Source organism: Andrena cerasifolii, chromosome 7, assembly GCF_050908995.1.
Source record: "Andrena cerasifolii isolate SP2316 chromosome 7, iyAndCera1_principal, whole genome shotgun sequence".
NCBI classification, from domain to species: Eukaryota; Metazoa; Arthropoda; class Insecta; order Hymenoptera; family Andrenidae; genus Andrena; species Andrena cerasifolii.
The window spans coordinates 12,162,053-12,173,257 of record NC_135124.1 but is presented as its reverse complement, the minus strand read 5'-3'; the positions used below and the strand labels follow the sequence as shown (position 1 = coordinate 12,173,257).

At 36.8% G+C, this 11,205-nt stretch overlaps 3 protein-coding genes across 4 annotated transcripts; 2 read left to right on the top strand and 1 right to left on the bottom strand.

The window, feature by feature from the left end:
* The first annotated feature begins 236 nt into the window (after positions 1–236).
* Nd-mlrq (NADH dehydrogenase (ubiquinone) MLRQ subunit) lies at positions 237–1,038 on the top strand. Its single transcript, XM_076816688.1, has 3 exons — positions 237–395; positions 465–611; positions 782–1,038. Exons 1-3 carry the CDS (start codon positions 339–341, stop codon positions 830–832), a joined length of 255 nt encoding a protein of 84 aa, XP_076672803.1. The 5' UTR covers positions 237–338; the 3' UTR covers positions 833–1,038.
* A 989-nt stretch (positions 1,039–2,027) lies between these two features.
* Positions 2,028–5,099, top strand: Ppcs (phosphopantothenoylcysteine synthetase). Of its 2 annotated transcripts, XM_076817394.1 has the most exons (8): positions 2,028–2,633; positions 2,700–2,830; positions 2,913–3,010; positions 3,079–3,293; positions 3,408–3,590; positions 3,665–4,476; positions 4,543–4,744; positions 4,869–5,099. In XM_076817394.1, exons 1-6 carry the CDS (start codon positions 2,505–2,507, stop codon positions 3,845–3,847), a joined length of 939 nt encoding a protein of 312 aa, XP_076673509.1. In that variant the 5' UTR covers positions 2,028–2,504; the 3' UTR covers positions 3,848–4,476; positions 4,543–4,744; positions 4,869–5,099. The 2 variants fall into 2 exon arrangements, with proteins under 2 accessions (XP_076673509.1, XP_076673508.1); XM_076817393.1 differs by having other exon boundaries at positions 3,665–4,744.
* On the bottom strand, positions 4,837–9,252 carry Vps16a (vacuolar protein sorting 16). The gene is made up of 16 exons (XM_076817392.1): positions 9,132–9,252; positions 8,876–9,062; positions 8,626–8,754; positions 7,874–8,018; positions 7,670–7,797; positions 7,396–7,574; positions 6,958–7,330; positions 6,750–6,877; positions 6,478–6,622; positions 6,252–6,386; positions 6,013–6,174; positions 5,766–5,915; positions 5,443–5,690; positions 5,246–5,342; positions 5,071–5,174; positions 4,837–4,995 (listed from the first exon to the last, which is right to left on the bottom strand). The coding sequence occupies exons 1-16, from the start codon at positions 9,185–9,187 to the stop codon at positions 4,857–4,859; spliced, it is 2,505 nt and encodes an 834-aa protein (XP_076673507.1). The 5' UTR covers positions 9,188–9,252; the 3' UTR covers positions 4,837–4,856.
* Positions 9,253–11,205: the final 1,953 nt, after the last annotated feature.

The following is an 11,205-nucleotide window of genomic DNA, read 5'->3' as shown; positions in this document are numbered from 1 at the left end:
ATTATATAGTTATATATAATTAGACGTCTGTATGTACTAATCTGTAGCAAACACTTTTTCATAATTAGCGGTACGGAGCATGCGTAGAATGCAACCAATCAAATCCAGGCAGACGTAGGTGTTCTCCTCCCTCCTCCCTCAAATATGTATCACTCCCCTCGCCAAAAGTCGTAACTATTCCTCTGTCCCTATATTCCTATTCCTATTCCTAGTCCATGGTCTGCAGTCGTCTCAAGCAGTCTCAAGTCGTCTCAAGTCTCAAGTTTCAAATCGTCTGCGGTAGTTGCAGCTGGTTGGAGGGTTGCAGCTGATTATTCTCGTGTCTTTGGTGCAACAAGATGCCCAGTAATAAAATGCAGGGGCTTACCATAGCCAGCTTGAAGAAGCATCCAATGGTAAGCGAAACCGGCAGATCGAAATAGCGTGCACGACGATAATATACCTACTGTCTTGTTCCTCCTCAGCTGCTTCCATTGTTCTTTTGCATCGGAGTAGGAGCAGCTGGATCGTCGTTGTATTTATTGCGACTTGCTGTTCGTAATCCCGACGTTTCGTGGTTCCCTAGCAAGAACAACGAACCATTTAACGAGTATAGAGACAAAGAGTACAAGGTACGTTTAACTGCAATAATGCGAACGAATCGAACGATCAAATTAGAACGGGAGAGAGTATTTTAAATAAGTATCTTTAAATAGACTGATTATGATTGTCTGATAATTATCTGTAACCATCGTTCCCAAGCAAGATTCTTAACTAACTGAAATTCTGCTTCCGGTTTCAGTTTATAACACTTCATCATCGTAATGCCAAGTCTCCGGCTCCAGAGTACTAAAAATCATAACCTATGTACCGTAGTGTAAATTGCATACAGTTAAGTTAATGTTGTATTATTCTGTAATATAATTTATGTTTGTGCTTTGCAATCTTTTCAAGGATAAGCAATCACAATCCCAGACAAAATGTACAACACTGTTAAATGTTATGTATAAGATTAAATAAGATGAGCATGTAAAATAAAGATTTCAGTACTTGTAAAAAGTGTTTGCCATCCCAATGGTACCCAAGTTAACTTGAGAAAATCAATAGTTTACTAATTTTCCGTAACTGTTGATAATTCATTGAAAAGTCAGGTAATATGTGATATACAAAATGAATACAAAAATTTGTTTATTTCATCATTTATTTTCAATCCAAGATTCTAGGCAATCCAGGCCTTGTATAAATACAGTAGGGTATGGTAAGTTATTCAGCGGCTCGCAAAAATGCAACAAACTTGCAAATGGAAATGCGGTATTTCGATTTAAAATCCTGCTTTGCAATTTTGTGCATTATTCAGTGTTGCTGTAAAGCAGTACCGTAGGCAAAATGTAAGTATAGGATAGACCTTTCTATCGTTCAATGTAATTTTCTGTAACACGTTTAGGCTAGGCTATGCCAAAATTTAGCTTGCTGGGATTTAATCCGTAGATTGGGCAGATTTGCATCTAATTTCACTCTAATAGGTATATAGCGAATTCGGTATCTCGCACTGACTTTGCGTTAGTTCCAGAAAATGACTTAGATTGGTTGATTCTTATAGAGCTATCTTTGTCTCTATCAGAAACAACCAATCCAAGTCATCTTCTGGAACTAGCGCAGAGTCAGTGCGAGATACCGAAGTCGCTGTTACTACCGGAAAGAATTGAAACTAAATATGATGAATCCGAAGTGATCCAAGAATCGAAAAAGCATCCTGAAGCAACTCTTGAATGAAATTAAAGGGCTTTCTTGAGATTATTCCACACTCTTACAGAATAAGAAAAGCAAAGCACCTCTGAAATGGTTTCTTGGCTGAAACTCACGACTCGCAGTCTGAGGGTCTGATAATTCAGTCGTGATAATTTTATTCAATGCAAAGGGTTTTTCAAACTTCGCTGTCTATAAAATCTCGATATTTCTCTACATTTCTCTACTTACACCTACATTCACATCAATTGACATTATATAAGTAACAATAAGTAATATGTTGCGTAACATATCGTGATATAGACACAGTGATAACTCATAGTGGGGAGGCGAGACTCGCAACAGTAATTTCTCTGCCGTTACATACCGTATCGGCATGAAAAGTTGTCACTGTCAGCGTTAAAGCGTTCATAGTTCTAGAACAGTAGTGTTTATTCAAATAAATCTTTACAGATATTCGTATGAACGTGTTGTGTTAAGTTCAGTTCAGTTCAATTAAGTTTGTCCATAGAGAATGTACAACCTAAGAAACGCTCCATACATTCCGTAGTGACGAATTTTAATTGTCACGTTTTTACAATTCATTGCATTTGATTGCATTTTTTTAAAACATTCCTTTTTTCTTCCTTCCTCAACATTCTTCAACATCCTTTGCATCCTTCTACGCATGCACAGCAGGATATTAGCTGATACCTCTCTGTTTTGTAAGATAGAATAGAGAAAACCTTAATATCATATAATTGATCTTGTTGAAATTACATTCTTAATAATATACAAATATGAGTCCAACTTGGGAAGATTTTTATGCTAAACATCCACCACCTCAAGATCTTCCTCAGAGCGAAATATTGTTAAGAGAATTTACAGAACGACAGTCGAAAAGGAATAGGACAGTGGTATTAATAACGGTAAGTTATAGTTATTAGATGTTATATGCTCCGTTTATATTGTATCTTTGCGTGTTACCATTACAGAGTGGTGGTACAACGACACCTTTGGAACATAATACAGTAAGATTCGTTGATAACTTCAGCGCAGGATCAAGAGGATCCATTTCGGCGGAATATTTTTTACAGAGTGGATACGCTGTAATTTTTATGCACAGGTAACTATCGTACCACAGATAGGATCTGTGAAAGAAATCTACAGAACGCGAGTTAATATTGGCATTGTTTGTTCATTGACAGAGTGAAATCCCTAGAACCATTTTCAAGACATTTTATAGGGCAGAAATTTTTAGATATGTTGAGCGTTGATGAAAAAGATGGAGAATCTATTATTACAGGTATATGCTCTTTTTTTTTACCTGTTCTGTAGTAGCAAACAGCTGATTAATATTATATTTATTCTTAGTACTACCACAATATACGGAGCAATTAGGATCAACATTACATAAATATAAAGAAGCTCTAAATCAAGATAAATTATTGCAGCTTACATTTACAACTGTTACCGAATATCTGTGGCTTCTTCGATCTGCGTGTCAAGCATTAGCTTGCCTTAAAAATAAAGCTATTTTATATCTCGCAGCTGCAGTTTCAGACTTCTACATTCCATCTAACGAATTGGTACATCTATTTAAGACCTATTAGAAAGCCGCGACTCAACTATGAACTCGACATTTTAGCATAGAATTTCCCTTGGAATTTATGCATGTTTGAAGTTGACTTGAAAATTTTCAGTCGGTCCACAAAATCCATTCTCGTGGACCACCAACGATATCCCTCCAGCTAGTACCAAAAGTATTAGCGCCTTTAGTAAGTTTATGGGTTCCAGAGGCCTTTGTAGTGTCTTTTAAATTGGAAACCGATGAGAATCTTTTGATTTCACAAGCGAGAAACGCACTCAACAACTACAAACATAATGTGAGTAATTCTAGTCATTCAATCAAGGGAAACTAATTAGTTAATTAGATATCCAATAAAAATGGTTCCCACAGTTGGTCATAGCTAATATGCTGCAAACGCGAAAGCAGCAAGTAACAATCGTCAGCCATGAAAAAGATTACGTTATATCTCTTACAAACGAGCAATTAAACAGAGGTGAGGAAATCGAACAATTAATCGTCAATGTCCTCATCGATAAATACCGAAAATTCGTAGAATCTACGGAGAAAATGTAGCTAATGTATTTTCCACATACTTTTAATTAATAAAATGCAATTTCATTTTGGAAATATTAAATAATCATATCCGATAGTGGATAATTAATATTGTAATGCCTGCCTTATCGAGGTATGTGAGAGGAGGGATGCGTTCAAAATCTGATTGGGGAGTTTACATGCATATGCATGTACATATCTGTAACAGCGTGTGGCGAAATTCTTTTGGCCCGGCAGCCGGTTCACAGTGGTGGGCTGGTGGAGGAGTTCAAGCATGCGCGTGATGACGCCGTGACGTCAAACCAATCAACGCCGAGATGGGAAATGAAACGAAACCAGCGCTCGAAAGTTTTTAGGCGACAGACAAACACACAAACACTTTCTGCTTTAGATATTAAGGGGGTAGACACGTCACGTGACATGGCCGATTCGGCAGGTCGGTATTGAACCTTCCTCTTTCGAATGAGACCTCGCCCAGCCCCAAATCTGCTCATATAAGGACGAAAAACGAAAAATCCCGAACCCATGTTTCGGGCCAGATTGTGTCGGTATACAGCGCGCTGCAAGCAACGCGGAATGTAAATCCTGGACTTATAAGATTGAATGTTACCAGAAGGTTTGGATTCAATTATGACCCAGGAATTGACTAGGTACGATAACTTACGAGATATTAAAATACGAGCGATGGATATTATTTGCCATCATTGCTCCGACAGGTGATGCGCAACAACAATTTATCCTAATGCCAGAAAATCATTATACCAAGAATGTTATCTTTTCCGAAATATTACGAAGAAATTAAGCTTTTTTTCAAACTACTTAATTTCCTTAAAAGATATTAATTCTAATAAATATGAATCGGGCACGCTAATATCTCGGGCGAAGCTGAGACGGGGGACGCTATACATATATAAAACGGTATGTACAAATTATAATGGTATGCCTAGAGTTTAAACGATTACATCGCCATAATACATGTATAATAAAAACATTCGCAGGTAACAGGTAAATACAAGTGTAAATATAAATATTAATTTTTCAGGCTCGCTATCAACATATTAATTTTGTTAATCAATTGCCTATCCGATGGCTCGCATTGGGCTAACACAAAAGACAACGCGGCACTATCTTTTTGCTCTACTGCCACTTCAACTGCTTCATTTAGCATTCTGTAAGATTGCGATAATTATTTTCTGTACTACTTATATATATGTAGAACAAATCATTTTGCTCTGTATACTTACTTCAATATAACCAAGTATTTCACTTTTAATTCATCTTTCACTTTCGGTAAATATTTTTTGGCTTCTCCCTCTTCTTTATACTGTAAGCACTGATCTATAAACGGCTGGAACGAACAAAAATGACTTATTTACATAAACATTAGTTGTCTCTTTGAGAAATGACAAAATAAAGTACCTCGTAGCCAATGGGAGATTTCTTGCTCTTTGAAAACTTTTCTAAATCACTCCACATACTCTGTTCTGCTAAACATTGTATTCGTAACCACCAATACCTAAGAATAAGAGAAAGAATTCACGGCGTGGGGATGACAATGTGACAATTGATACGATAAAGAGAAAGGCGTAGAGTTAGTTCCAGGAGTATGACATTACCTTCGATCTGATATTCGGTATTCTGACCTCAGTTTTTCAGCTAATTTCAATTCATTATGTAAGAGTAATATCTTTACAGTATCGTGAAGCGGTTTTCCAACAATCGATTCGTGCAAAGTCTCTTCCAGTGATCTTTGATAACGCAATAGCTTTCTTTGTTCCTCGGTTAAAGCTGCATTCGTATCATTACGAGCCAGCTTGAAATTCTCTTGCGCGGATTGTAATAACGCTTCTCTCGACGTTGCGTTCTGAAATATATGAAACTCATTCTATCGAGATTCCTAGATTTATGGGTGGTAGAATAATTTACAGTTTACACCAACCTTTCTTTGGTAACTCTCGGTAATGAACCACATCGCTTGAGAATGATAATCATCGTACTGATTATAAATATCTCGCAGTGTCTCCCGATTTTGACTTTGGCAATATTTAATGTATAACGCCATTGCCAGAGGGCAATGCTTTATGGACGTCTGCGGGAGTTGAATAACACAACATTTAACTATACTTACATCTCTTGCTTTTTATAGTACATACAATGGTAACGAATTGGTAATGAATTATGTTTACCTGAAAATCACCAAGCGTCATGTTTTCCCTGAGATGAAGTATTACCATATAAACTAAATCAGTATTGCCACTTTCAACCGCTTTACGCAGAGCAGCTCTTTCCTCGCCGAGCTTTAGCAAAAGTGGTACTTGCAGGTGAGCGCGTGGTTCATAGTCAATTAGCTAGAACATACAAAGGAAGAAGAAGAAGACCAGAATGGCTGCTTAACACAGAGAAATTTTCAGAGTAGAGTATTTACTTTAATAGCTAGTTGCTTTCTACCGCAGTCGGTTGCTCTCTTTGCAATCTCACTGTAAGACACGCCAGGCGCGTACCCTAATTTATCGGCTATTTCTTCCGCTATTTGTTCTTTGTCCAATTGCGTTTGCTTCACCTATCACGTGCCAGCAAAAGAGATTTTAAAACTGTAAAATTCTAATTGATGTTCTTAAGTTATTCGTAAGGGTCGGTCGGTGTGCTCTTACTTTGTAGCAAGCCCACTGAGCTAATATTCTGCTTTCTCCATCGATTTCAGGTAGCTGTAGGTGTCGTGCTATTTGTATACTTAAGTAGTAGTGTCTTCTCGCAACGAGTCTGTCCAACAACACTTGACTCGTTAAAACAGTAAATCTATCGTACGTATTAAGTATTTTATTGTTAAGAATTGTGAAATCGAGCACTACTTCCCAGTAGTGCGAGAACCAGTGTGAGAAGTACGAACGATACTGAATATTTTACACGTTTCGTAAAAGGATACTGTGTATACGTTAATGGTATGCCAATCGCAGGATGTCTAACAGCATTTAAAGCTCGCAGCGTACGACACATACCGACATAATAGTCAGGATCGACAGTCCTGCTAAATCCTTTCCCATATTTGGCTGCCTGATTGTGAGATAATTGACAAGTATGATACTTGTTCTTTATAGCTATCGTAGCAACGAAATAAGTGTCAGGAATCTTACTCTCATTAAAAGCTTTTGCGTCTCAAAGTCAAATTCGTGACTAGCTGCATCGATACAAGCCTTTATCGCCGCATCTAATTTATGTTTCACTAGGTCTATATAGCTGTCGGCTTTGTGACTTTTTCTTTGAAACTGTTTAGAAGCTTCCAACAGATAAGAAGCGGGGTCGATCGAGTTAATCCGAAATATCTTTTGGACCACGCTTGGTACTTTCTGTATCATTTCATGGGAAGAACTGGATATCACGCGTACACCATCGATCTCTGTAACAAGATGCACTGGACCGTCATAAGTATATATTATCGTTTCGGCTGTCCGCCCGATTACCATTACGGTGCTACTCCAACTGCAGACCACAGCTTCCGTTCCACACCTAGAAATTTCTACGTAAATATCACCGATTCCGTTTCATTATAACACAAACATACCATTACCAACCATGTTATGTCCGTTAACGGTTCTTTCGTGTTTGCATAGTGCTCGCAATATTTATCTTTAAAGTCTATCGAGCCTAGATACAAATGTCCGGTATCCGTGTAAAGAACAATATGACGATTATTTTCCGATACAGCCATCGCTACCACGCCGTACACTTTATGCCTCGTAAACAAAGTATCCTAACAAACACATAGGTCCAAACATATGGGTTCAACTTTCAAAATTCATCTTATCCTACTTTTCAGTATACGTATACGTTACTTATATGTCGTACAAATGGTATATGAGTTGCATTCTGATGCGCCTGCTGTACTATAAATATTCCATCGTGATTTGATAAAATTACTCGAGTCTCCCTGTCGCTATGTACTAGACACCAGCAATCTATTGGTCCTCCGTATCCTAAAACGAGAACAAACAATGTAAGAGCATGCAAAACTCGTGCCGATACGTATTGAAAGCGTTCTGACAAGCTCACGTGGAACTTCCGATATTTGTCGAACTTTCGGCTCGATTATGTTATTTACTAGAAATATATGATTAGTCGATGTCAAGACTGCGATACCAGTTCCGCTGTGAGTTACAAAAAACTTTGCCTCCACAACTTTGGTATCCTTTACTTCCTGTTACACAGACGGACAAGCATAATCTTAATACGTTACACGAATAAATTCTACGTATATAGGGGAAAGTTGGGATAGTTGATCAGCAGGGATACTCTCAGGGAAAATCTTTTCTTCATCATTATCTTAATCAGATGATATCTAAGTGAATTGTCTTTTAAAAATGCATTTATGTTGTTTTATGTCATAGAGTTTAATTCTTCGGTTTTTCTTTTTCAGTAATTCTTTCAAGTTAGTTATAGTTTATTTTCTTTTTATGACGTTCTCTTTATTTTATGTTAAGATAAATAGTTTTTAGAAAGTTAATGCGTTATTAACTCTTAAAGTTCACTAATCAAGTGTCCCTAAACTTTTGATCAAGTCTCCTCTTCAGTGGCGGATATTTGTGCATAACGTTGCTGCCAGAAAATGTTACAAAGTTCAGTCATTGTAATTAGTTTTCAGCTCTTAAATTTGTACAAGTATATTGAGAATACTCTAAGAATCACAACTTAAATAATGAAATACAAATGAAGCAAACCATTATTATTATTTTAATAAAAAAAGCAAACCTGTGATCAACTATCCCACCTTTCCCATACTATATAGTAAATGAAACATTACGTACATTTCCCATAGTGAACGCATGTTGGTATGCGCCAAACATATCGTATATGTGTATCATTCCGTCATTCTGAACGCATAACAATTCCTCCTGCTGAGACCATCCTAAAGCGACCAGCTGACCGCTGCTCCACTAAACAGATTAAGATCCTTAGATGCTTGTAACAAAGTAGATCCTTAGATGCTTGTAATAAACTAAATGATATTGATATTAAACAAAGGTAGTGAATGTAGAAAACGTTGAGAAGCTTTACTTGTAACTTGGCTGTTAACCTCCCAGAAGATGTATACAAATATATGACGGGTTTATTTAACCCTTGCACTTTAACCAATTTCTTCGGATTTCTTGTGACTGCAATAGAACCTCCGTAAGGAGCTGCCACTAATAGATTGTTATTCGAAACCTCTTGTTGAAAAGACAATGGATACAGTTCGAACTTTCTGAAAAACGGTTATATTTCGTTATTAAAAATGTCCTGCTTTTCGTTCCTTTGCACGTTTTATCATTACCTAAAATACACATCGCGTTTTAAGGGGAACCAATCAACAGTTAACATTGCTAACATTTTTACAAGCACTCGAAACGTCTATCAGAATGACATTAAACGCGTCAAGCCATGCACTTGATCCGCTTGATCTAGCTTGATCGTAGTATCGTAGTCTGATCGCAGGGTTACCAACTTAAAATCATACGTTTCAGCCAAATAATACTAAAAAGAAAGCGGGAATAAAACCAAATATGTTTGAAAAATATTAATAGTAATTATGTAATTAAATCACAATAAAAATTCGGGATCCAGATTCTCTTCGTCGGAATCATAAACATTTTTCGTTGTTAAATTTTAAAGCATTTGTTGATTAAAATCATTGCAACAATTGTTTGAAAGCACTAGTTCTGCTCTAAATCTTAGAATGACATCAAGCAGCAGAAGCTTCAGCTGCATTTTGTTCCTTGCCTTTGTTTTAACATTGCTTACAGGAGTTACTAGGCAAGTAAGGACAAATGTAGCAAGCTCGTTGAGGGGCTGTTACGGTCTAGAGCCCATAAAAATAGGTGATTTTTAGGAATTAATTAAGGGAAAACTATTACATATAATTTAATGGGACTTTTTGCATTGTATTAAGGATATTTTAAATTATAGAAATATATTTTCTGTTTTATAATTAATTATTGCAGACGGCACTGGGGAGTCGTTAAAGTCGAGGCGTCAAAAAATTCATCCAAATCGGTGGGTTCTGTATCTCCAAAAGTTATTATCCGATTCGACTGAAACTTCTTTTATTTTGAAGAATATACTTCTGGCTAGGGGTGAAATCAGAACAAATTACAAAAATGACATTTTTTAAACAATAACGACACTTGAAGTTTGAAATCATTTTTCCCTATATTTTTCACCCTTTCAACGCCTTTGAAAATTATAAATTTTCAATTTTTTTTTTAAATTTTACTGATATCTCCCCTAGCCAGAAGTATATTCTTCAAAATTAAAAAAAGTTTCAGTTGGATCGGGTAATAACTTTTGGAGATACAGGTCCCACCGATTTTGAGAACACTGTTTCGAGAAAAAAAGTTTTACGTGAGTGCCGAGTGGCCGGGTGTTACCCATGCATTTGCCGCTACTCAAATGCCTATAACTTCGGGAATTTTATGAATTTCAACAAATCCTTTTAAACACGTATTCCTAAAAGGTTGTGCATTCGAAAAATGAAATAAAAAAATCGATTTTTAGGCCGGATCCTCCCCTTAAATCCTTAATGCTGAAATATACCAAACCAAAACTGCTCTGTTTGAAATTATTTAAAAAAAAAAGTTTTAGGGAAAGAATTGTAAAAAACCAAAAGCCAAATGAATTTTCCAACGCCAACCAAGTTGAAAAAAAGCCAGATTTGATTCTAATCCAGAACAATGTAAATGCAAATTGGTAACCCTGTCTGATCGTAGTCGCAACACTCTCAAGTCGCAATCACGCAACTGCAAGCAACGATGATGGATAAGCGGAAAGAGACGACGATGACGACGATGACGATGACGATGACGATGACGATGACGATGACGATGACGATGACTGATGACTGTGTTCTGCAGACAGCTAACAGTGAGCCAACTGCTTTTAATTTTTATAAGTAGCGCATTCCTGTTGAATCAGCGCCACAGTGCCGCTCCCCGCTCCCGTTCCCGTTCCATTAGCAATAATACGACGTTACCCAACGATAGCCTCTGTTTTTTAACAACAGATTCGATAAAATGCCAAAATAAAGTGCCTTAAATAGAAGAGGGAATGTTTGTATATGTATACATACGTAATCCCTTGGGGGTCTGCTATCGGTCTTTAAAGAAATAATTAAATAATTATTAGATCTATTACATATATATATATTACAGAAAATTATTGTCGGTGTATTGTTAGTATGTAAAATATTACTTTCGTCGCTGTGAAATGATCATGGTCTCAGAGCATGTCTATATGCTCTAAGATCATGGTGTCATTGTATCGATTTTTAAAATATGATTAACCGATCGATGCGACAATCGATATGCGGTTTGCGACCAATGTCCACAATGATGTTGCATACTACTGCAGTG